The 26,734-nt window shown below is 37.9% G+C and overlaps 1 protein-coding gene across 1 annotated transcript in view; it reads left to right on the top strand.

The window, feature by feature from the left end:
* Positions 1 to 755: 755 nt before the first annotated feature.
* The window catches only part of Ndg (Nidogen), a 31,052-nt gene continuing 5,073 nt past the window's right edge, over positions 756 to 26,734 (top strand). The window contains exons 1-22 of the mRNA XM_022073428.2: positions 756 to 1,051; positions 7,126 to 7,262; positions 7,958 to 8,099; positions 9,081 to 9,289; positions 10,020 to 10,114; positions 10,521 to 10,664; positions 11,079 to 11,312; positions 12,197 to 12,397; positions 13,083 to 13,301; positions 14,004 to 14,097; positions 14,372 to 14,547; positions 15,316 to 15,450; positions 16,041 to 16,310; positions 17,603 to 17,728; positions 19,267 to 19,395; positions 19,899 to 20,027; positions 20,988 to 21,208; positions 21,452 to 21,608; positions 22,378 to 22,506; positions 23,333 to 23,443; positions 24,792 to 24,963; positions 25,757 to 25,932. Coding sequence (XP_021929120.1) covers positions 860 to 1,051; positions 7,126 to 7,262; positions 7,958 to 8,099; positions 9,081 to 9,289; positions 10,020 to 10,114; positions 10,521 to 10,664; positions 11,079 to 11,312; positions 12,197 to 12,397; positions 13,083 to 13,301; positions 14,004 to 14,097; positions 14,372 to 14,547; positions 15,316 to 15,450; positions 16,041 to 16,310; positions 17,603 to 17,728; positions 19,267 to 19,395; positions 19,899 to 20,027; positions 20,988 to 21,208; positions 21,452 to 21,608; positions 22,378 to 22,506; positions 23,333 to 23,443; positions 24,792 to 24,963; positions 25,757 to 25,932 — 3,598 coding nt within the window. The 5' untranslated portion in view covers positions 756 to 859. The remainder of the gene's footprint in view (positions 1,052 to 7,125; positions 7,263 to 7,957; positions 8,100 to 9,080; positions 9,290 to 10,019; positions 10,115 to 10,520; positions 10,665 to 11,078; positions 11,313 to 12,196; positions 12,398 to 13,082; positions 13,302 to 14,003; positions 14,098 to 14,371; positions 14,548 to 15,315; positions 15,451 to 16,040; positions 16,311 to 17,602; positions 17,729 to 19,266; positions 19,396 to 19,898; positions 20,028 to 20,987; positions 21,209 to 21,451; positions 21,609 to 22,377; positions 22,507 to 23,332; positions 23,444 to 24,791; positions 24,964 to 25,756; positions 25,933 to 26,734) is intronic.

Raw genomic sequence — 26,734 nt, 5'->3', positions numbered from 1 at the left:
CATATGCAGTTTTATCTGTAGCTGCTTTGTTCAGGCGTCGGAAATAGAGAGGTCGAATAACCTGGGAATAGATAACAGGGTAACGTTTAAAAAGGTCTTAGAAATTGTGTGGACTGGAGGCGGGCTTTTGTGAACAGGGTGATGAATCTTCGGGTCACGCGGAGTAACTCGGTGGCGCAGGAGATTGCCTGAAACGCTGCCAGTTGCTCAGCTCGTTAAGACATTTTGTGACAGAGCCTGAAGGTTCATTACCGTCGTCACAGGACCGAACTCTGAGCTTACAGAATCCAGATCATACCCTATTTATGGAGACTTTTTTTATTTTCATGCTGTCCCCTCATCTACGACTAGGTCTTGCGAGTAGTCTCTTTCTTTCAAGTTTCTCGGCCAACATTTTTTTTTAATTTGCCGCTCTTTCTACACGTCACACCCATCTCAACCTCGCTGAATTAATTTCTGTAATATTATTTGGCGAATACTAAGAATTGTGAAGTTCCTCATTGCGGAAATTTCTCTGCTCTTCTCATCCCTCAAGTACTGATATTATTCTCAGCACTTTGCTCCCAGATGCCATCGATATTTGTTATTCAATTTGGCGAGAGACGGAGTCCGACGCCCGTGTAAGATGCAAGAGCGAACATGCCGTTTACGTCTTCAGATGGCAAACCGGAAGTCAGAACTTCCCGAATTCATTCTGCTTTCAATCTGGTCAGGGCGCTCAAACGAATGGCGAGTGAGTGCGGACTACATCCATCACTTGCGCGCCAGTGCCCCAGCAGAGCGAGCGCTCTGTGTGGTGGGTGGAGCGGAGTCTGGAGACAGTTGACTGTGCAGAAGGCGCGTGTGGGGAGCCCAGAAGATGCCTCTCGTGATTTCGCTCTGTGTTGCGTTGTGCGTGTCTCTGTGTTGTGCCATCCCGCGGGAATTGCTGTACCCCAGCGGGTTCCGAAACGACCAGCTGCTACCTCGCGACCAGGATGAAGCTTCTAGTCCTGAGATAACGCTCCAAGTACCGATCGTGTTCTACGGCGAGACGTACAACACCATATATGTAAGTTCGAACCACTTTTAATGTCACGTGTCGTGTATTTCTCTCCTGGCAGTAGGCTCAGTTGTAAATCCAAACAGCGCCATCACTCGGTCCGATATTGTCCGTGTGGGACCAAAGATTCGCTGCCAGCAATGTTCAATATCTGGCCCTGTGAAATCGCCCGCGAGGTTCCGTGTCACTGGACTGCAGTTCGCACCCTCACACGCGATTCATTGCCAGTTGTCTCAAGTGGCTTCTTCCCTTTTTTTCCGACTAGAACGGTGAACGCATTACTCATCTAACTCATGCGTGCTACACGTCCCGTACATCTTGTCCTCCTTGATTTCATCACCCTCGTGATTGTGCTGTGTGACGCTCACTGTCACGCACTTTTCTGCACGCTTCTCGTATTTCATCTGTTCTGTGCTCGCACGCCCAGTTTCTAATTCGACAGCATCCGACTGTCTGTGGACCACACAGAAGGCATGATGGCGCTGTTGAAGGGGCAAGCACGTCCACGTCTCTGTCAGTGCTTGACTGCACCCTCTTCTTAGCAAACTTTAAAGTATTCGTTGTAATACGCGATAACACAGGACGAAATTTAACTCGTATTATAATTCTACGTCTTCGATGTTCATAAACCAAATTCTTTATTGTAATTCAGAAGACACGGGAGGTGCAAGACAGGGGCGTGAGGTACAGAGCTTCGTGTGGCCTCTTTGTTTTGAAATTACCCTCCTACATGACAAACACGTGATGGTTCATCATGACTGGATTCAATCTGATTAAATCTAATTCGTGTCTTTACAACATATTTCTCAAAGCGTGGTGGGTAGTCTCCTGTCTCGGTCTAAATTTTGTATGAATTTGTTGTTTTCATAATCGAGCGAAAGAGAGATTTATGAAGTGTTGTTATTACTTTTCAGATGTTCAGGGTGACGTAATTACTTTGAGCAATGACTTGGAAGGAAACGGTTCTAATCTGTTTTAGGCAAAATTCCAGAATTTGCCAAAAGGCTTACTGAGGAAAATCACGAAAACTGTAGGACAGAATATCATATCTCCAGAATCGAACCCGGAGATTTCCTGGCACAGTCCCCAGTCGTCCTTTGACCATCAGTGTTGATATGCATCTGTGTCAAATGCTGTCAGGTTTTCCTGACGTCTCTTCGCGATGTGTGGCTGGCGACCTCATGTGGGTTTTAAGCTGCTTAGACCCCAAACAGCGAACCAATCAACTACGCTGTGCCTTCACCATTTCGACTGAACCAGCTGTTGAGTTTATCCCCTGTCAGGCACGCACGTGGCTTGCAGCCCTTGAAGGTGGTGAAGTTCGCCATTCATCTCTTTGCCACACTGATACCGTCTCCTTGTTTGTTCGGATGAGATGTCAACTTCCGGCTAGGCAATTTCGTGCCCAAAATCGAGACGGGATTGAGGAGGACGAACGTTACCGGTGCAGGAATTCGTCACCGTCAGACTGACCTATCACAGAGCGGTGATAATGTCAGCAACAACACCTTCAGGAACGCGGCCACTGTAAGAACGAGCAGGTGGGAGGATAACAGACTGGAAACAGGACCCGGTAAAGCCGAGATGTTTGCTATTGCCGGTATTTGATTTTTTCGTCCTTTGATACCAGAGAGTTTAGTAGAAGTTATAATAAGTGAGCGAATTTACCGAAAACGTGACTTGAAGAAAGAAAACTCTGAAATGTCGAAGATGCTGGATACGTAGAAACAGATCACATTGTGTGTGGCGGATCGCAGTCGCGGAACACGCACCACAGCGGGGAAGATTCTTCCGGTGTCACAAGTATTCGCCTCAAAAACGCCTGTCTCATTAATGAAAGCGGATAACGCCTCGCCTTGCACTCGAGACGTAAAGGAGTCCAGAGCTGTCACTTAGTGCAAGATTCACTTGGCGATGGTAAATAATAAATAACTTCGAAATTCCATTATTTTCCAAGTTGTCTCGTCCATGTAACTCATTTCATGAATTTCTCACGCTGCTCGACCTGTTTAATTCGACGAACGAAAAATAAATGGTCGCGATTATAAATTGTGTATTTCGTCTGTTTTGCTACTAAATATTCCTCCGAAACACCCTTAATTTACAGCATTTTTGACAGGCGAATTTTTTTATTAGGCAGATAAAAGGAAGATTCTGGCCTGGTGGTGCTTCAGAGATCATAATTCCCCGAACGCTCTGATTTTCCCACGTCCTCAGTCCAACACCCCCGTTCCCAGCTCCGCAGAGTTCAGCCCTCAATGCCTCGTCTGGAGTTGTCGCATGTGACAAAGAACTTCCCCGCTTGCAACCAAATGCCTGATCCTCTTTAATTAGGAACAGTGTCGGGCCGGCACAGACCGAAGTGAGGGAGGAGACCGCCCCCGCAGTTCTAAATCAGTCGCTTTGAAGTCCTTCGTGCAAGACAGGCTCAAAGCGAAATCATTTTCATGGTCTCCTTTACTACGGGGAATATCGAAGCTCTAGAAATGCAAGTTGCATGACGCCATGGACTGTCGGATGGGCGGGGGTTGGCAAGTCTGAAGGGAAAAAACCACTAGGAAAACCTAGACGTAGATGGGAGGGTAATATTAAAATTAATGTTTGGGAAATTTGAATTAGATACGCCTGGCTCAGGGATGCCTTGAAAACTTGGTAATGAACCTTAGGGTAACGTAAAAGACGGGAAATTTCTTGACTAGTCCCTCAAGACGAAATATTTTCCATGGAGCTCGTTATTTTCGGAATAGTCCATATTTCGCGTTGTGATTCATAGAAGGAAAATCTTGGAGTTAACTTCTTTTGACATCAACTAAGTTACTTCAGGACACAAGTAGGTAATACAGTCAATCCTAAGGGAACTTTTAGAGTTCAACTGATATTCCTTTGTTTCTCGATTATTCGGCTCAAACTGTAATAACGTACGCCACTTTTGAATCTCAGTGATCGTTTAACAGCGTACGATGATTTAAAAGTGCTCTTTGATTGGCAGTGCCGGTGCCCTGGTGTGAAACTAAACATTTATTTTATTTGATTTTATTCATTTGTTTAACGACGGTATCAGGCCTGATTTTTAAGCTAATAAAAGGCTACTTATGCATAAATACAGGAAGGCCACTTCAGTCTGGGATGATATTTTGGTGATCGTAAATGAGAGTGCGTCAGTGCAAACCTGAACTGCTGCATTTGAATCACCAGGAATCTGTTCATTCAATCGACAGTCGTACAAGATTTTTAATTTTTCATATAGTTGACAATGTAGTGCTGTACCTCTTCAAATTGTCATGTCGCCATCTTTGCAGATTCTCTTCCGTCTGCCTCAGCATTATTGCAAGAAGCAACAGTATTAGACTCAATGATGGTGCCAACTGAGAATCCATATCTTCCCATGAATCAAGGCATGAAGGAAACTCCTTCAGTTCAAGGCAGACACATTGGACAGACAGAGCACCAGTAACTCCTTCGACCTAACCTAACCTAACCTAACCTAACCTAACCTAACCTAACCTAACCTAACCCAACCTAACCCAACCCAACCTAACCTAACCTAATATGAATGGGCTAGTTTTCCAGTACCTATTGTGATCCAAGCGAGGACGTAGACAATAATTAAAAGGTTGTAACTGTTGGTTTTCCAAAAGTTACAGAAATTTGTGCTCGTTGTTAGTCACAGGTATTATACCTGATATTATGTAAATGTTCAATGAATTTCACATTTTCATATATGTCAGTGGCGAACAAAGTCAAAGTTTTATTGTCACAGACAATGTTTCCTTAAGTGGAATATATTCCCAGATTTATCCCAGAGATGGAGTGTAGGTAGAAGATCTTACTGTCGAATACGCTGTGTACGCGTAGTACATGATCTTCTGAATTCTAAGTATACGTTTCACCAGAAACCTTTACACGAACATATTGTTTCTAAAATAAACTGTTTGGGGTTAAAGCAGACTAGAAATAAAAATGGGATTTCCACGTTGAGCACCATAGAGGTTTGTTAACATCCAACTAGTGTTGTGAATACTGGTAGTAACATTGATGCCATGCACTCAATATTAGACCTTCTTATATGCTTATTTCACTTAAAATTTGGTTTCTGTGTGTGTTGTAACTTAGCAGATTACTCATTTGTGATATTCTCCTTTGAATGTAATCACAGAATGAATTATTTACAAATTAATGCACTCGATAAACAAGGCTAGACTTGTACTTAGCTTATCTTCCTGTTTTCATTAAGGTCTTTTATAGAGGTTATCTCAAATGCCCATAGGGTTCAAATGTGTCAAGGTCAGTCCAATAGATTACATTGTTAATGCTCTGGTTTTGAAGAGATTTATTTGTTTAACTACTGTGGCAACATTGGCGCAATTATGAACAATTTTGAGCACACATAAAGAGTCATTCAGATCAAATATTTGATTTTGCTAATTTACAGTTAAATTTGAGCTGCCTGAAGGCAGATAAAGGTTTCCCAAGCTTGGGGCCTGGTCATGGCTGAGCCCCTTACACCATATCATCTGTGCCCCTACTGATTTGGACCTGTGCGTGATCCCACATCCCTTCTAGTTTATGATTCATAATTGTCCTTTCATCCCATGCCTTCTCCCAGGGTTCAAAATATTTTTGAAAACATGGTAGTCAGGCAGATATTTGGGTCACCAGAAAAAATATCAATTTGAGGAGGAATTAGCCCATTCAGAAAATCTGGGATGTTGAGCTGGTTTGACAGGCCAAAAGAAAATAATTCAGGTGCTAATATTCTGGAAGCAGGTGAGCCACATTTAATTGAACTGCATCTGCACATCTGTAAACTAACTCTCAAATGTCAAGCAGGAATTAGTTGGCATCTAAAATTTTCTGTTTGCCACTGGTCTATAATTTTTTAGCCCTACACTCTACAGTTGAAAGATTGGCGTGTACTTACCAATAAATTAATTACTGGAAACTGGTAGGAGTGAAGCTGACTGATCGTCTATTAAAAGCGCCCTGTCTGTGAATCTAATAGAGAAAGAATGCTGCTGGAATAATTAAACACTAACATTGTTACTGTACAGTGTAACACTGTTCATTGTTCTGATTTGCTAACCACTGCAAAGTTCCTACGTGTGTAGACTCTCTAGTAATCTTATCATCTAATAAGAGGTGAAGTTGTCCCTGATGCACACTAAGCGCTTCACTCTGAAGATGTATAAGTCTGTGAATGCGTGGCTCTACCCTTTCTTGATCTCAGCACGGGCTGTAAAGTGGCATTCTGTATATTTTAGGTAACAGGCTGGATGGGCCTCAAGGCTCATCTGAGGAAAGTCTCTTGCCTCTGCCGAGAGTTGAACCTCATTTGTTCAATGACTATCATCATCATCAAGTACTTGTCTTGAAGATTTCTGTCTTCTGGGTTGTTGCGCTGTGTAGTCTGGTCGATGTTAACCAAAGTTTCAGAGGTCATACTGCCTCCGTCATCAGGACGATGATGACGGAGGCAGTATGACCTCTGAAACGTTGGTTAACATCGACCAGACTACACAGCGCAACAACCCAGAAGACGGAAATCTTCATACTCTGATGACGGAGGCAGTATGACCTCTGAAACGTTGCTAACCATCGACCAGACTACACAGCGCAACAACACCGAAGACAGAAATCTTCATACTCTGATGACGGAGGCAGTATGACCTCTGAAACGTTGGTTAACATCGACCAGACTACACAGCGCAACAACCCAGAAGACAGAAATCTTCATCGCCCTGATGATGGAGGCAGTATGACCTCTGAAACGTTGGTTAACATCGACCAGACTACACAGCGCAACAACCCAGAAGACAGAAATCTTCATACTCACCGTTGTGAAAACCTCAAATCTTACAAGGTTTAACTCAGAATTGGCCCTTACCTCATTTGTGCGATGCACCTCTTCTTCTCCTACCTGTTGGTGTGTACTGGCAAAGTCTTATCGCGTATCTTCTTTCATCCAGTTAATTTGATATTCAGCTGTTTTGTCTAGGACGTTAAATTTGTATTATGGCTGACAAAATAACACATTTAGAGTAATAAGATATCAGATTATTACATTGTGATTTTTCTTTCTGCAGGTGAATTCTAATGGTTTGCTGTCATTCCTGACAGAGATTCCGAGCTTCTTTAACATACAGTTTCCTTTAGACTACCCAGTCATCGCGCCTCTGTACACAAATGTAGACACTAGGGGCAGTGGTACTGTCTACTACAGGTATTTACTTTTGATAAGTAGCAAATGAAATATGACCATTGTGCGGAGCCCAATTAAAATCTGCCATCCAAAGTCTAACAGGCATTGTTCGTGCAAATCATGAATTACATCTTTTGGACTCCTGAATCCTTGCACTACAGTTTGGAATGTTTTTGTGTGAAAAACTCTTAGTAATAAATGAGTGGGTTTTTTGTCATATTTTAATAGGGCTCTTCTCGTACTGGCATTGTTACCATTATGTATAGGTTGATGAAGAAGTCTCTTTTCTCTTCTTTTCACAACCAAGGGGATGCTGCAGGGGGCTCGTAGGGGCTTCCACAAGTCCCTTGTTAAATATTGGCCAATTATCCAAGCCCAATTTTATCAACACAGAAAATATCAAATGATACAGGCGATACATGAGTGTATTGATATTGATACATGCTTGCTCCTACTTCCAAGTACCAAAATGAAAATGAAAAATAAAATATACTTTGCTGGTGTGAGCCCATTTTTAATAAGTTACATTACATTTACTTTTTAATTTATAGCCAGCTGTTTCCTCTCTTCTAATGTCTGCTGGTGTGTGACTAAATCATTGTGTTCTGGGCCATTCCATTGCTCTTTATCCTTTAAATTTTATTTCTAAAGCCCTTGGTCAATCCATTATCTTCACATGCCGAGACTACTTGGCATGCAATACTTTTCTTTTCCAGAGAAACTCAGGATGCTTCATTGTTACAAAGGGCAACGGAATCAATTCATCAAGCCTTCAGTTATGCAGCTTACTTCGAAGCCACAAGTTTGTTCATAGCCACTTGGAAGGATGTTGGGTACCATAATCAGGGTGCCGATAAGGTATTTTTCTTCTAGAATTTTGATTGAACCAGTAACAAGAATAAATTGATTGGAAACTAACAAGATACTGCCTCTGGTGACTGAAATATGAATGTGATGGTTAGCTTCTGTAATTTCTGTCTGAAGTATATCTCCTTTGCAGTGATCAATAAACTTAATTTTCTTCATTCACAGGTCTGATCAAATTGGCAGCATTCCATAACAATTTTATGAGTATAATGTCTCTAATATAAAAGTAACCCATAACAATAGCATACATTATTATTTACATTTTAGAGTCACATCAGGGATGGAAGACAGTTGTTATGTATAGACTGAATAGGATAACCATATAATAGTTATCTCTACAAAATTTGACCAAAATTTCATAATCAAAACCAAATTCGTTTCAGTATACTTTTAAAAGTCAATTTTAAATAGATGATATCTTCTTCTTTTTCTACGGCTCTCCGGTCTGTATTCGGTCCATGGCCTCCTCAATTCTCTTCTTCCATTTAGTCCTATCCTCCGCTGCCTTCTTCCAATTTCTAATCCTCAGGAGCAGTGTGGCATCCATTTGAACTGCATCCTCCCATCTGTTCCTGGGTCTTCCAACTGGTCTTCTTCCTCCGACACTTAATAGATGATATAAGTCATTAAAATTTATACCATATTGACTCACTCACTTATGATAATTGAATGCGTAACCAGTACTTGACAATTTCTTGGTGACAGTGACCTTCATAGGGTTGATAATTATAAATAAATCTCAGCTGGAAAACATAAATTAATATTTTATAGAGCAGTGAATAAAATTAAAGTGCCAGAATTGCCATAAAATTATTCTAAATAATGACTACTTTACTGGTACACTAGGGTGACACATGCAGCTGGAACATGCTTGACAGTGTGATGGATAAAGGTTAATGGAAAAATACTGAACATCTGTTCATTTGCTGCTTCAAGACTGGATATTTATAATGCGAGAATACATTTCTGCAGGTAAATACTTTCCAAGTGGTAATAGCAAGTGATGGATCAGACTCATATGTTGAGTTCCTGTATGCAGATAATGGCATCCAATGGATCCAGGGGACTGGGCAGTCATCTGGCCTACCTGATGCGAGAGCACAGGCTGGACTGGTCTCAGGTGATGGCCGACTCTACACCCTTCGAGGTTCTGGAACTGACCAGATTCAAAACCTAGACAAGTATGAAACATTCATTCATAAACTTTATACTACTAAAGAATTATTTTAGGAGACTTGTCTTAAATTCAGTTCTTTGGATTTTAATTTAATTGTATACTTCAAGTAAGGCGTTGGCTGTGTCTGTGCTGTTAGGTGGAATAGTCGTCAGAATGAAGGTCAAGCTACCAGTTAATTGCTATGAAACTTCATATGCTGTGCCTGTATCCAAAAAATCAGCTAAATTCACACACGACCTTTACAGATCAAATAGACAGTAAGTAACCTTACCCATAGAACAGACTGCTTCATTTTATTTGTTAATTTTCATCTGTTCATAAATTTTGCCCATCTATTATGATTGATGATTGAAAATGATAGTCAGGTGATATATAATAAAGCTGAATAACACATTTAATATTTTTAACCCAATAATATTTGATATTGTACTCTTTAGTTTATTACCACATCAGTATACAAGCCACATGACTACCTAAAACAGTTTTAAGTTGAGCTATCAACATGTTTTGGTGGGATTTATATATTTCTTCTATTTGGAACATCTCTCCAAACTGACAGACTGTTCACCTGTAAAGAAGCATCTTCATGGTAGATATACGAACAGATGACAAAGAATTTATGTGTGTATAGCTTGACTGAATTGTACTGTGGTATCTTTTTCTTTGTTTATATCCAGAGCACATCATAGAAACTTATCCAAAACAGCATGTAATAAGCTGCTTCTGATTTTCAGATGGTCCAATGTTGGTGTTAATGGAGTATGGATATTCCATATTGGGCAGACAAGCAGCAGTGGTAATATTATGCCACCGGATTTGGAGGTTGGAAGTAGGTGCATTACTGTGAAGGCATGACATTACATCTTTACTCCTCCTCCTCCTCCTCCTCCTCCTCCTCCTCCTCCTCCTCCTCCTCCTCCTCCTTTTCCTCCTCCTCCTCCTCCTCCTCCTCCTCCTCCTCCTCCTCCTCCTCCTCCTCCTCCTCCTCCTCCTCCTCCTCCTCCTCCTCCTCCTCCTCCTCCTCCTCCTCCTCCTCCTCCTACTCCTACTCCTCCTCCTCCTCCTCCTCCTCCTCCTCCTCCTCCCCCTCCCCCCTCCCCCTCCTCATTCCTTTTACATTTTAATTTCATTTTGAGGTTCTATCTACTCCCATTGTTATTATGAACATTTTTCTGACACTCCCTATAATTGCAGTTGTGAGACAGATAAAGAGCTTTATTTTTGTTGTCTTATAGGTGAGGCCACCACAACAGACACATGTTCTGTTGGAGCCACAACCTGTCATAGTAAAGCCAGCTGTGTCGACTATCAAAATGGAGGTTTCTGCTGTATCTGTCAGCATGGCTACTTTGGTAATGGATTCAACTGCTTGAAAGAAGGTATTATTCCTGTTTTCTGTAATAGCATAAGTACAAATTTTTGAATTTATTTCAGTGACTGTCATTTATGATCTGAAGGCTCCTATGATTGAAATGTGTCAAGAAGTCTCAAAATGGAATGTGTGAACTATGAATTAGGCATTCAGTTAAGTCTGCAATAAAGTTGTCATTTCCCATTTTATGAAAGTTCATAATATAATACACAGCGCAATAACCCAGAAGACGGATATCTTCATAATATTTTTGTTTGGAAAACAGATTTTTACTTCCAGTAAATAGCAACGCAGTAAAGATGTCACCCAACTCTGTTCATGACAACAATAGCTGGCCCTTCATCAGTCATCTTGGATCATTTAAAAAATTTGGCTTATAAACATGCTGAAGGTACTGTATTATGAAATTCTTTCTTTGCAGAGATTCCCCTAAGAGTGAATGGAAAGATTATAGGCACATTGAATGGTCAGGAGTTATCTCAGCAAGACCTGCAGTCTTATGTCGTGACCACTGATGGGCGGACCTACACAGCGCTGTCACATGTTTCCCAAGACATTGGCTATGACATGCAAACCCTGAATGTACTGGGTGGAGTTATTGGCTGGTTGTTTGCACGACCTGTAAGCAAGGCAGTCAATGGTTATGAACTTACAGGTGGGCATCTAGTAGGTTTGCTATAAGGGGACAAATATTATGATGTCAACATTGATGAAAACAAATAGAGATGATTTCAACACTGACAGAATAATGATGATAATGATAGTGATGAATATTATAGTATTGTAGATGATCAACAAAAACTTAAATATCTATGGTCATATTTGGGCATATGTCTTGATAAGAATGTTCCATCATCAGGTTTTGCCGGCTGTGTTTGGAAATAACTGTGATTTGTATACATTGATCATTGATAAAGGACATTGTATATCAGAAGTGGACAAATTCATAATTTTTAAAGCCACCTGAAATGTTTAATGCTGAATGGTCAACAGAATAGAAAGTTATGATTGATACATGTAAAACTCACACTTGTGTTTCCAGGTGGTAACCAAATGATATGTTGAGTAGATAAACATTTTAGTGTTTGGTATTGAAAGCTCAAATCATACAGTGCAGTCTGTTTACCACGAGTGTTCTGCCTAACAACGTATGCTCAGAAATAAATTATATTAAATTTATTTCAAGATAGTATCAGTCTGAAATTCCATTACTGCAGCAGTAGTACTCTGCCAACTCATGTCCATATCTCACTCCCTATTTTACCACTTGGTTTAACCCATATTTTTTATGATTTCAAATACACACTCACAAAATTTCTATATATTATGTCACTTATTTGTTTGTCTGTTATTTTCCAAATCTCTCTCACCATCTGGGTTTATTAGAATTCCTAAGTCGTTAATACATTCTTATTACTAAACTATAATCATAAGTAGACATAATTATATTTTATACATTATGTATTATATATAGTGAAGTAATTAATTAGAGATAAGAGCATATTTCTATATAAATCTTTAAAAAATGACTCATTTCAGGAGGAATTTTCAACCATACAGCCGATATAACATTTCCACAAACGGGACACAAAGTGACAATTCGCCAGATTTACTTTGGACTTGATGTATTTGACCAACTGCGTATGGAAGCAGAAATTCGTGGTTCTCTCCCCACCATTCCTATTGGCAAGAAGATTCATGTTGGGGACTACGTAGAACAGTACACTAGAACTGCACCTGGTGTGTATAATTGTAACTCTTATCAGCAACGATCACAATCAAATGTTGGAAATGATCTGTTTCACTAGAGTATTCTACTTCAATAAAGTCGTAACAGTACATATGCAGCATTGATAGGTACAGAATATGTTAAGTTAATTCTTGTTTCATTGTTTAACAACATTCAGTGTTCTGGACCAAATAGACATCAACATTAGTGTAAGGAGTTTTGTCAGATGTAGTTAGTAAATCTGAATTTTACATAGGTTTTAAGATAATTGAAACTATAAATAATTTTATATATGTCAAAAAGCAAAGTAAAATTGACTATAATAATTTCTCCCCACTTCCCTTCTTCACAATCTCATTCAAAATACAATTTAATAATATTCTGACTTGGCTAATACCATTCATGAATTAAATTATTGGTGGACATGAATACTTACTGCATTTAAACATGAACTATTTATTACTTTTCTGTATACAGTAGATACTGGAAAAATTAAGGCTTTGATTTAGTGCTGTACGACAATATGTTATTGAAATTCAATATGAAACTTATTAAGTTAATTACTCTCAAGGTGACAAAGTTAAGTTGTTTTTGTAATTTAGAGTTCTGCAACATCTGGAACTAATAATAATAAGAATAATAAGAATAATGATAAGAACTAAGATTTTGAGTGTTGAAAAAACCTTTCACTTCCAGGCCTCATTCTTTCACAGTCATCATTGAAGTTCCAATTGGATGGATCACCCATAGACAACCCGTTCAATGTAGAACAAGTGATTCGCTACAATGAGTGCTTATATTCTCCAAAAAATGTTTCAACCTATCGCCTAAAAGTCGCCAGGAATTTTATCAGCTATGAAGCTCGTGAGAAGATCATACGTTATGCCATGACAAACAAGGTCACTTCTCTTGGAGGTAAGGTGCAACATAGTACCGTATCAATCTTTAAGGACCAAAAGGGACATATATGTGTGTGTGAAATGTTTTTGTTACTAACCAAATTGACACATTTGTCGTGTTACACCTTGTTATTATTCAAAATGTGTACGTTCAAATAAAAAGGGCCTCAAAGGTAACTGTCTTGTCAGTTGTGTCTTGTAGTCTGGTAGTAGTTTGCTGATGTTTCAGAGGTCCTTGCTGCCTCCATCACCATCCTGATGGTGGAGGCAACAAGCACATCAGGCTACGTAGCGCAGCAACCTAGAAGAGCGCCATCTTTACACTGGCCACAGTGAGAAGCTGAGATCTGACTTTAACAGTGCCTTGTGCATCTGATATGCTTCTAAGGCTTCATATATTGTCCCACAAAATATCATAATCAAACAGAAATATCTAAAGACACTTAAAGAACTGATATCATCACCCCTTTCATAAAATCCACATTTTTTTTATTTCATTAAGATATTGGTGTCCTGCTTGAGTACCCACACACAAAGTAAATGTGCCTTCAGGTGACAATTCAAGAACTGAATCTGTTGAGTATTCACATCTCTTCTTTGGATTTTATTTAATGGACTTCATATTCCATTGGATTATGTTCACCATTGATCTGATTTTACTCCTTATGTATGGTGTCTATCAACCTCAAGTATTAGCATCTTTGTTTTTTCGTTATAGATGAAGATCCATGTAGAAGTGGGAGGTCAAAGTGTGGTGAGCACAGTTCATGCCTTATAGAGGGAGACAGTTTCAAATGTGTTTGTAACCCTGGGTGAGTTGTTACGATATTAGTAATTACATGCGACTTAATTTTGGAATAAAAAAGATGAATTCCAGATCAAGTAGGAGTTTACCTGCATTTCAGAGGTCCTTGCTGCCTCCGTCATCAGGGCAATGAGTGAAGTATCACCCTGATGATGGAGGCACCAAGGACCTTTGAAACACTGGTAAACTTCTACCAGACTGCATATTGCTGCAACCCAGAAGACTGCTATCTACATTGAAAAAGGAGGTGGGACTGATAACGAGGCTGTGTTTCTTTGCAGTTACCAGTATCTCTATGGAGATAATGAGGGTGAGGAGTCAGCTGTTTGTGTGGACATCAATGAGTGCAGTACTGGGACTCACACCTGTGACAGTAATGCCATCTGTGTCAATGAACCGGGGAGCTTTGCATGCCAGTGCAAAGCAGGGTATACTGGAGATGGAAGTCAATGTGAACGTAAGTACACCAGTAATGTTTGCATTTTATGTATGAATACAGAAGTTGTCTTTCCCTCTGAAACATCTTGAACAGCTGTTGTAATAAGTGCAAATATTATTCCAATTTAACAGCTGTGAATGTAAAACTTTAAGCCTTCTTTGAACAATGTGCATTAAATTAATTTGTAATTGGAAGTTTGTTTGTCTGCTCTCATGTTTAAACTTTAAATCTAAACAGGTTTCAGTTAAATTTGGTGTTTGGTTTTCACGCTGAAAATTGGCAGGTAAATTTAATTTTGATTCATATCAGAACAATATAATCCATATGCCATATATGTGAAGTTTGAATCACATTTTGTTAGCTTTGTAAATACAGAACATTGTACAGCAAATGAATGCATAATATTGTAGTGGGCGAAAAAGCTTACGAGCACATAAAACAGGAGTCCTCCCAGCACCTTGTAGCAAGCTCCAAGCAGCTGCCCCCTCTTACCCCTACAGCGCACCTCTGGAATGTCAGTGTACTCCAAAGAGTATGCCTTTCCAATCTGTTGTCCTCTCATTCACTGTTTTTAAACTTTCGCATTTAAGAAATAATTGTGAAGTATATGAAGAGATCACATGCCATTTGATATCAGTTGTCAACACACAGTTTATTCACATGATTAACTTCAACATTGCCCTTAACGGGGAAGTTTGGGATATTTGAACTGTCACAAAAATTCAGGATCAGTACTTCTTGTATCAGTGACTGGTAGCCTGCAGATATGAACCGCTTCCTTCACAGAGCTGCTGAGTTGTGAAGACCTGGGCTGTCACCCTCATGCTGAGTGCATTGAGAGGTATCCAGGGGACCTTCAGTGCCAGTGCCTTCCAGAATATTCAGGAAATGGATTTCACTGCACCCCACTTGCTGCTCGAGGTTGGTACCTTTAGACTTAGTCTTCACGTTTACGTAACACGTTGTTCCCCAGAGAAACTGCCACAAACACTATCTGAAATATCTCAGGAAATAATTGACTGATAGCTGCATAAACAGTAATCTACTGGCCAGCATGCAACGCAGCCCTGTTAACATGTAAATGAGTATATAGATCTCTTCACATGTGGAAGTTTGAAATAATGGACTTTCAAGAAGGTAATACATTCATTCTTCTTGATGTTAGCCTTTTCGAAGTGCTTTTAAACTTATGGTGTACTGTAATGTTTACAGACTCGGTCTGGTTAAATGAACATACTAGAGAGGAAGTAAACAGTTTCAGTAAATAATGTTTTTTAAGCTGGCATCTCATAATAAAAATTATATTTTTAAAAATGCATCCATTGCATGGATTTTCTGTTGAACCTCCTTACCTGTCCCAATAATATGCATTCTTCTCACTCTTGTGTTTTCAGTAAGACTATTTGGTGGGCTGTGCTTTCAAGATTGCATCAAATTATGCAGAGCTTGGATGAAATAACAAGATGATGGCACTTCTTAAAATAACACGAGTCTCATTCCTCTGTTTACAGAAACATGTGATACGGCCAGCGATTGTTCTCCATATGCGGCCTGCACTTTCAGCGATGAGGCTGAAAGCCATGTTTGTGTGTGTGTGCCTGGTTACACTGGTGACGGCTACAACTGCTACGATGCATCAATAAACAATGAGAGCAGTTCGCCAATTCCCGCATGCTTACTTGGACTCTGCTGGTGTCCTCCTGGACATGAACTTGAGGACAAAACATGTGTGCTGAAGGAGGAACAACTACCTGAAGAAACCACAGATGGAGATCCACAAAGTAATCGCAGTATAATTTATGTTAAGTTTATTTAAAACTGTAATTTTGCCCTTTGTTTTGTATGGGTATGAAAATTGCTGTCTCATATTAAGGGTGGAGCACAGATTGAGGGTGTTTTATGAACAGGGCCTTGAGGAGAATTTTTAAAACTAAGAGGGATGAAGTAACAAGCGGCTGGAGAATGTTGCGTAATGTGGAGCTTCGTAATTTGTACTCTTTACCAAGGATGATTAGGGTGTGTAAAAAATGTTGGTTTGAAAGCCACTATTAAGACCTAGATGTAGATGGGAGGATAGTATAAATGGATCTTACGAAAATAGGTTAAGAGGGTGTAGGTTGGATTTATTTATCTCAGGATAGGGACTGGTGGTGGGATCTTGAGAACATGTAATCGGCCTTTGGGTTCCATAATAAGAAGTAAATTTATTGACGACAAGAACGACTCTCAGCTTCGCAGTAGGATTCTGCTTCATGGAATTAGTTCGTTATCTAATGTAGCAACATTTCACTGCTTTGTCTACAAATTGAATGTGCCATGTGTTCAGTCTGGGCTTTCTTAGTAATCCTGTTTACAAGCTCTTATTACTCTGATTTAATTTCATATTTCCCTCTAAAGATCCTCCCCACACTCTTCTCCCCCTCCTTTTTACAGCAGTATGACAATGTCTGTGTTTCTAATGCACGGGAAGCCCAGTTCACATGCATTGCTGTCTTTGTCAGTGCTTTGAAGATTTCTCATAGCAAACATTGTGTCAAGAATTTTAGACTTGCTGATTTCTTCATTACAAAATCTTCCATTTCATCATGTTCTAGATATGAAAGACAGTTCTTTAAAGATTGGACTCAAATTACTGGATTCACAGAAGACCATGCATAAGATATGCTGTATATTACATCCAATACTGTAATTTTCTTCCACGATGATATTCATCAGCAATAGTTTTGGTGTCTGGCTTTTTCAGTCAATACAAGTTCCATTTTTTGTTTTCTGGATGCATTTCCACAACACATGAATGTAAAGCGTTCTGTAGTTGATTTATGTCTGGGACTACACTTTGCTGTTTCATATGCAAGGGTTTTTGTTGGTAAGCAGATATTCTGCACACAGATAATTGGTAGTTTACTATAATTTAAAGATTTTACTGTCATGTCAATTGTTGATACCCTCAGAATATTAAACAAAATGGTCACTAGGCAGTATTTACAATTTATATTCTGCATCCAGCTACAGTCCAAGACCAGGCTAGTATTTTAGAGTCTGTTAGAGTGTACTCATATAATTACTGTTCCAGTATCATGCAACATTGTAAATACATGTCATCCACATGCACAGTGTGTGTTCATCCCACCACGAGGGCAGTATCAGTGCCAGTGTACTGCGGGGTATGAAGGTGATGGATATGAGTGTGCAGAAATTGGTAAGCTTATAGCCTGCTCTTATTTATGAAAAGAGAAATAGACTCTTTAGACCATCCTCTTTTGGAATACACTGACAGATATTCAGAAAGTTTGGTATGAACAGAATGCCATTTGAGGCCACTCCAGTTTGGTGCATTTTAATTTACTGCAGTCAATAATAAGAGGTGGGAGGGACACTGACACCACTTAAAAATTAAATGGTTATGGTAACAGATCTCTGAATAGTGTGCAACTTTTACTTAGGCAATTTATTTTTGAATATGTAAAATAACTACATGGCAGTCATGCAAAATTTTTATTTACCTTTGTGGTAATAACTAATGAAACATTAAAGTAGAATATGAAATTTTGTGTGAAGATACATTACACGTTCCTACAAATTATATATGGCATATTTATTTTGTAAGTAAACATTTACAAACATGGTGACATTACAAAACTGTGGGAATATATCTGACAAAATCAGCATATACAAAATCTGTAGTTAATAAGTTCTTCCCAAAAGTAAAATAATGATAATATTCACAATAAAAACGATCTGTAACATATATGCAGCTTCAACCAATAAGGACTCTAACTTAAGTAAAATTTGATCCTATGACCATGTATGCTCATGCCCAGCATATTAACAGATACATTAAAGTGCATTTAATTGTTTAATTGCTAACTCATATCACCTGAATATTATTATAATATCAGTTCAAAACGTCTGTTGATGTCCTCCGTTTAGCAATTTTTTTTTACGAGTGCCGAGGAGCTAGCCCAACGCCTCAACCCCCAACCTGGAGGACCAGGGTATCTTTCTTAGTCTGACACCTCACCTTCGGCCTGACTAACAAGGGAGGCCCTACCAGTAGCCATGCTCTTTACTGCCGTGGTGGTTATTTATCTTAAAATTGAATATATCACAATATATCTGTGTTGTGATGTGCATTGACTTGGTCACTAGTGTAGAAATGAACCCGATGGTGATTGTGCGGCAATTGAAACACGTCACTCTGAAGCGATGATAATGACTTGCTACAGCGATGTAATAGACACTGGCGATACTGCCGTGTGACAAGTGACAGAATATTAAACAAAATTATATAATTAACATTACTCAATGCTGCAGTACAAGAGTATGTCAGTACTTCTCTTATATTTTTCGGTGCTGAAAATCTCATACATGACATAAGTAAAGTTTCAGCTTACATTTGATCCCTTCTATTTCTCATCACAGTTATGTATTTATTAATTTGTAAGTGTTGTTGGATATCTGATCAGATGGCAGCACACGGTGGAAAGTGATTATTGTAAGTTCTTTATAGAATGTGTCGTTCAGTGTTGATTTTCTTGTTTGTAGTTACAAAATAATTATATTTTCACTTTCCTCTGCTGTTTTCCTGTCACATAGTCTAGTATAGTATTGTTGTTATTGTCGTCATTATCATTATAATTAATGTGTAATGTCCTCACAGTTGTATTTTAGACTTAGGATAAATTTTCAAAGATGTTAAACTATTCAATTGTCATTATTGTTGATGCTGTTGTGCAGATATGTCCTGTTTGCAAGTTGACATTTGTGATATTCATGCTACTTGCACATACAATGAAGCAAGAGGAAAAGCGATATGTATATGCAACCCAGGCTACCAGGGTGATGGAATTCTCTGCACACTAACAGGTACTGATATCCCATTTGCATATTACATGCTTTAATAATGGCTTGTGTCTTGGAGTGGAATAACAGACTTTTAAGTCTAGGGATTCCCTTATTTGTGTTCATCTGAATATACGTACAATACTTCACCAAATAAATTGCTTTTTTTTCAACATATTCTACAAATATCTGGTTTAAGAAAATAATTTTGTGTAAATCATACTATTTTCAATTGATATTGTCAGTCATTAGTAAATATGAATATTTGATGTATGTCTGTGCCATATAACCTCACTTAGGTTCTGCGTCCATCATTCTCAATTTATATTGTGTGGTACAACAGAACAAACATACTTACATTCCATTCCATGGATCCATAAGTTAATCAGATGACAATAGAATGTGAAATAAGTCATAATAGTACAATACATATTACACATAAGTGTTAAGTTGGTTGTGACTCATCTCTTCAGTTGCAGCAAACTTATATTGTTTTCACAACTAATACTTTCTTCTGGCTATGACAGATGAATGTTCTTCCCCTGAGGACTGTGGCAACGATGCACGGTGTGTCTGGAGTGCCAGCCATGAACAGTATGAATGTGTCTGTAACCCTGGCTTCAGCAGAGAAGGTCCTGTTTGTGTGACATTAAAAGGTCTGTAAGGAAACATATGTAGGTGTGTACTACTTAACAAGTTACATTTGTTTGTTTTTTATTTCATGCTTCCTCTGTAGACGTATATAGTTTAAATGCAGAGAAAGTAGTATAATAGTCCTTTCTAAGTGACGGATGCTAAGACATCAGAACTTGCATATGAACTCAAAAACTTTCCATGTATTATTGTTCATATTTAGTTTCTTTCTTGACAATAACTTCATCTTCCACACACACATATTTAAATGCATGAATATATTATTTCATAACAGTATTCCTTTCTTGCCATATTCTGTGTATAGTACGGTTCTGACAATGATAATGAAGAATGTTAATCTTAGATAAACGTTACTCAAGATATGGGCTTAATACTAACAGGACTATGTAATAATCATTTACAAACCAGAAGGAAAACATAAAATATTTTGGCAATCCAAATTTATTAATTCGAACACTCAGAATACCTTCTTTGCAGCTATTACATACATTCATAACCTCGGAGAATGACTATTAAAATCACTCCATCTATCCATACTTGTGAGACAGCTTAAAAATGGATAAACTGATTTTGATTACATTTGATATTGGAAAATTTTGTGGAAACTTGTCAAGCCATTTAAATTTTTATTTATATTGAACAATTTTAAAGACAACTTTATATGAGAGTGTGAACACTTTCTTTAAGTGTGTTTGTGGCATTGCGGAGGAGTGTCTATTAAAATTGCTCTGTCCACCCTTCTTTCTGTGCACACAAACAACCTAAGACGGATAAACCAATTTTTCTTTTACATTTTATATTGAAGAATTTTGCAGAAAATTGTCTATTCCCTTGTCGTTTACTTATCAAACTAGATAATGGACAGAAGTAAGCTTGAGGAGTATCTTTTATAAATATCATACACTTGCTGATCTAGCACTGATTTAAGAATCTTATATATGACTCTTCCTGACTGTGTACAGATTCAGGCTGCAATGTTGTTAACGACTGTGACTCCAACGCTCAGTGTTTGCTTGATCCTGCAACTGAGGAGCATCATTGTAGGTGCAATGCTGGTTTCTCAGGAGATGGAAAGACTTGTGCCGCAGATCCTATTGGTTGTAATGTTATTAACAATTGCCACATTGCTGCAGACTGTGTTTATGATCAAGGTGCAACAGGATACCGGTGCAGGTGTAAGAAGGTGAGAACTTCTTGCATGGTGACATATTGCCTGCATTATTGACAGCACGTAACACAGTTTGTTATAATTTAGGATGTTTGGAGACCTAACCTGTATCAAGTTTAGATAGGATAGGATATCACAGTGATCACTCATATATATTATGTAATAAACAAGATGGATGGAACACATGGACCCTCGAATGTTATTTTATAAGTTGTTATTTTTCTAAGTAGTAATATTTGTTGTGTTGTATTTTTTTAGGGTTATCATGGAAGTGGAGTGCAGTGCACACCTGATGTATCGTGTCAGCAAGATTCAAATTTATGTGGCTCTGATTCTAGTTGTGTCCCCACAGCTGCAGGTTATTATGAATGTCAGTGTAACAAAGGTTTCACTGGAAATGGAATTGTATGTAAAGGTAAGTTCCCAGTCTTTAAGTATGCCACAATAGTGTCATTATAATCACCAAGAATTGAGTACGTCATTAGAAGCATTAACTGTCAAGATAGTGCTTCGAAAAAATAGGTCACGTGAATCAGTTGAGGAACATATTTCAATATGTATGTTGCCACGTAACTGTGCTCCCTAAGACCCGTTTCCTCCTTAAATTTCTTATGAATTATATAATGATGATTTATATGATCTTGACTTGAAATAAAGAACAGATGTGTGTGGATAACATAGTTTTACATGCTTTCAGGTCTGATTTGATCTGTCCGTATGCTGTTTAATTTCTTGAAATACATTCTTGAAACTACTCAGATCATTTTTGTTCACTTTGTATATTTGATAATATATACATTTTTCATCTGTACATTTACTGAGGATAAACATTAAAAATTGATACAAGTTGCTATTTCAATTAATGTTATATAAAAATTGTCTGCTGTATAGATGTCAGACTATGGATCAGATATTGCTGAAAAAGAAGAATACATTTCTCAAAATTGATGACTTTCAGGTTCAGTCCCATATGGTCTAATCCATGTAAATATTAATCCACCAGTGAGAATGAAAATGAATATTTTCTTATGGGACAATACTAGCTTTTTTAGAACAAGACAAGTATAAGGGCTGTCTCCTTGAAACATGCAAGAAGTTTTTTCATAATTATATTCACTTTTAGATATTTCTGGTATATGGCACTCACATTAAGACTTATTTAATTTTTCCTTACTTGATTTCAGCAATACCAAAATATGCAGGAAATTTTCTACTTCTGAATCAAGGAATGGCAACACTGCGAATTCCATACAACCCATCATCAAGTAATCCAGGTCAACCAATAACAATTCAGTATTTTCAAATGGCAATAGGTATGTTGTAAGCTCAGTTCTGTAATTTCATAAAAAAATAATAGAAACTACTTTCCCAGGACACTGAAATATTTTGTGTAAGGACAGCAGAGACTTAGTACAGTTTTATTTATATATAATTAGTTTTAAGTTTTTGGCATTTGAATAGAGGTGAAAGTTCCATCTTTAATAATACTCATAAGTTACACAGATACCAGCTCTTTGCACATTGTTTGATCTCAATAAACTTTTTGCAATGTTTGGTAAATACCAATAGCTTCCCCCCCCCTTCCCCACTAAATAATTACTCTTGATTCTCTGTTACAAATTTTTTTGAAAGGAATTAAAAAGCATTATTATTACACATCTTTACAGACACATTTAAGTACTGTGAGTGTGTTCCATCCATTAGACTCAGATATTATATATGCAAATATAACACCAATGTAATGTACATAAAACTTTATTAAAAGTGAGAGACATTATAAAGCAAAGATTTTTTGGCAGAACTCATAAAGCCTAATTTTCTATTGTAATTTTCTGTTCCTGTAAATCCTGAGTTGCTAATGCCATATACAAATAATGTAAATTTATAATGGATTATCCATGTTGTTTGGTTACTCGTGCATCTTCTCTCCTTTATTAGCCTGGATAATCAGGAATTTAATGTACTGCTTTTATTCCTTGAGAAAGATAAGACTGTTGAGTGATAATATGATACATGTTTTATAATTTCTGTTTTGAGATTAGTATAACATAGTTCAGTATAAATGTATTATTTTCCAATTATATGAGGAATGTTCACAATGATTTATAATTCTTTAATATCTGTCCTGTGTGCTTGTAGGAATAGATGTAGACTGTCTAGGAGGTCGAGTCTACTGGAGTGACATTACTGGCCAAACTATCAAGAGCTCAAAATATGATGGAACAGATGTACAGGACTTCCTCATTTCAGGTATGAAGCAAACATTATATTTAGGCCTGTTCATCTTATAGTTGGTTTGAAGTTCGTACCACATTTCCAACAGATTTATAACTGTCTTCCAACCTAAAAGCTGAAAATTGTCATTGCAAGCCTTGGAACTAGAAAGCATGTTTTCTTTCTGTCCCAATGTTGAAGAATTAAGTTTCTTAAGCCTCAATGGAGTGTACTATATTTGAAAGCAATGTTTTGCTCACATTTCTGGAGTTATCTGCCCCTTAAAATAATGTAATGTTGCTTTTCTTTAGTCAAATAAAGAAGTAAAGTGAATGGATAAATGAATGAATTAATGTATGAATAAATTAATTAATTAATATATTGGGTCTGATGTATGTAAACAACAGAAGCTGGGACTTGACTCACTGGTCTTATACCTTCACCTTCTGCATTATATCTGTTTGTACATCATGTCTGATCACTCTCTACAAATCCATTCCAGTATTTTGTGCCCTTAGTCCATCTACTAGTATGTTTCTATTTACACATTGTGTCAGCTCAATGATCAATTTTTATATTCTTATTGTCTACCCTAGAGTGATTCAATTTGCATTTCATATCAACTTAAACTAGTTTTCCCTTTTTGCTTTTCTGTTGTGTATCTTTCCTCCTTTGTGTCAGCTTTTCCATGCTTATTATCTACATTTATTTAAATGTCGGTTAAGACCCCCTGCACCCTAATATTGTATAGTTTCTGTTGGATATTGTGTGTTCTTTAAACAAAGTGAGTAGCGAGAATGCATTATGGGCTGGTTGTGTAGACAATGAGGTGCTGTGATCTGGTGTCCAAAATGGGAACTATCAAACAAGGCAAATTGAATACTTCTAAATACACACTGCAAAAAAAAAATGAAATGCACTTTCTAAGCTTGTTTTTAAGAGTCCTTTCCTATTTTTCTTGTATTTATTAATTAACCCAGTTTACTGCCAATTTTCACTATTCCTGCACTAAGCTGTCATCTTCTGTTCATCTGTAACTTTTCCCCTCAATTTCTTCACATTCCAGAATATGCCATGGTTCTTCCTTGTTTCTGCAAACTGGGCACAGCGCTGCTTCCATACTCCTCCCAGATCTCTTCAGCCTCCACACTGACTTTCAACCGCATTATTCCCCTCCTTTCATCCCTCATTCATAATCCATTATATTCTCTTTCTCCCAGTTTCCTTTCAAAGAATGATTCTTTTTTCCCTCGTATTTGTTTCCATATTCTGCTTTTCTATAAGAACACATCCTTTACCCTTGATGATATTTCTCAGTCACTTTTACATGCACACAGATCTCATTAGCATGTAGAATTCTCACCTGCTCCTTTTAATTTGCCAGATATTGGTTCACCAGAGGGAATCAGCATCGATTGGGTGTCAAGAAACATATACTGGACAGATTCAACAAAGGACACTCTTGAAGTGGCAAATCTTGATAACAAACTGAGGAAGGTGATCATTTCTGAGGGACTAGTGAATCCTCGTGGAGTGGCAGTTCACCCAGCAAGAGGGTAAGCTTGCATATTAAAATTACACCATCATAATTAAATGTGTAATTCTTAACGTCTGTCACCTGGAAAACAATCCCTATGCAAAGCATTACAGGTAACATGACTCATTTTTAGCTATGAAAGAACATAGCAATTTTTGTAGAAAACCTGAGCTTAGTGGTTGAAAATATAAAGCAAACCATGAAATTATTTAAGCGGATGGAGCAGTAATTATGAAGAATGTAACGGTGGGTTCTGAGGTTTGTTTGCAATGAACTTGCATAAATTGTTCCTGTTAACCTCCATCATGCCTGTAAATCCATCCATGTCACATACAACAACTTCAGGAATGCTGAATGGACTTTCATGAAATTTGATAATGAGGAACTACTAAAATTTGTTAACACATTCCATTTTTCATTAAAACTGAACAAAAATAATGGGAATGTTACATGAATATGACACATTCTGAAATAACATTGACGAATTGTCAGATGCCCTGATCATGCAACCATGTGGGCATATCCTTGTAATTATATATTTATTCAGCCAGACACCACACATCTAGCACATTCAGAGGTCACTGATAAAAGACAGTTGTGATATCACTGGCATCATTAACAAATGTCTAAGGTCATGTTTTCTAACTAATACTTCCACATATAGAAGAGATATTGGAATATGTGTAGAAGTCAGAAGGCATGTACTTAGAAGATGACTACATTTTCTTATGGTTGTGTCATTTCAGTAAAACTTTTATTACTTAAATTATCAAAATAATTTTTTAATTAAAGTTTTTGTTTAAACGATGCAGAAAAGTGTTCTGGTCAGACTGGAATCGTGAATCACCAAAGTTAGAGTGGGCAAATGCGGATGGCACCGGTCGATCTGTCTTCCTGAAGGGAACTGCAGTAAAGCTTCCAAATTCACTGAGCATCGACTATGACCGAGATGAACTGTGTTGGGCTGATGCTGGAACAAAATCTATTGGTAAGGAACTGCATTACCCTGATTAAATAGTATATATATATATGTCAAAAGCCTCATGTTAGCTTTGAACATTGGTGTTGTCAATGTATAAAGTAAAATAAATTACAGACATTTAAATCAAGGAGGATAAAATGGGTAGGACATTTAGGTAACATCGGATAGATTCGATCACAAAACATGAAAGGAAGAGACCAGTTTGGAGATCTGTGTGGCGATAGGAGAGTTATATTGAACTTTATTTTAAAAAATAGGTTGCAATGGTGTAAACTGCATTCATGTGACTCAGGACAGGGACATGCTCTTTTGAACATGGTAATAGACCTTTGGGTTCCATAAAAGATGGTTACTTTCTTGACTAGATGAATGAAGGACTTTGCTGCATGGAGTTTATAGCAGTCCTTTGTGAGCTGGCTCCCGTCCTCAGATCAGTTACTGGCTTGCTGGTGTGCCGACAGTGATATTGATCATGATGATTATTGTTGATGAATTTTTGGTTTCCTTACTAGTGACTGTAATAGATAGTGAGGTTATGGGATGTTTGATCATGAGGATATCTGAAGCAAGGTTTGTGGATTTTTCAACAATGACATTGGTTGCTAGGATACTGTATGGCTGTGTATTCCTGCCCTTCTTCTTTAGTGTGTGCCCTGGTTACAGCACACTTGAGGTTACATGTGTTGATCATTTATGCCAGCTGAGAAAAATACCTGATAGTACAAGCTATACAACCAGGCACTATGTGGCTTAGTGTTCTGGTTATAAAGTTCTTGTCTTGTGTGTCATAATTAATTAGAAAATTTGA

This window comes from Zootermopsis nevadensis, unplaced genomic scaffold (assembly GCF_977971745.1).
Source record: "Zootermopsis nevadensis isolate Lab colony 2312 unplaced genomic scaffold, Znev_1.0 Znev_ptg000020l, whole genome shotgun sequence".
NCBI classification, from domain to species: Eukaryota; Metazoa; Arthropoda; class Insecta; order Blattodea; family Termopsidae; genus Zootermopsis; species Zootermopsis nevadensis.
The sequence above is the reverse complement of the archived record's forward strand: the minus strand, read 5'-3'. Positions and strand labels throughout refer to the sequence as shown.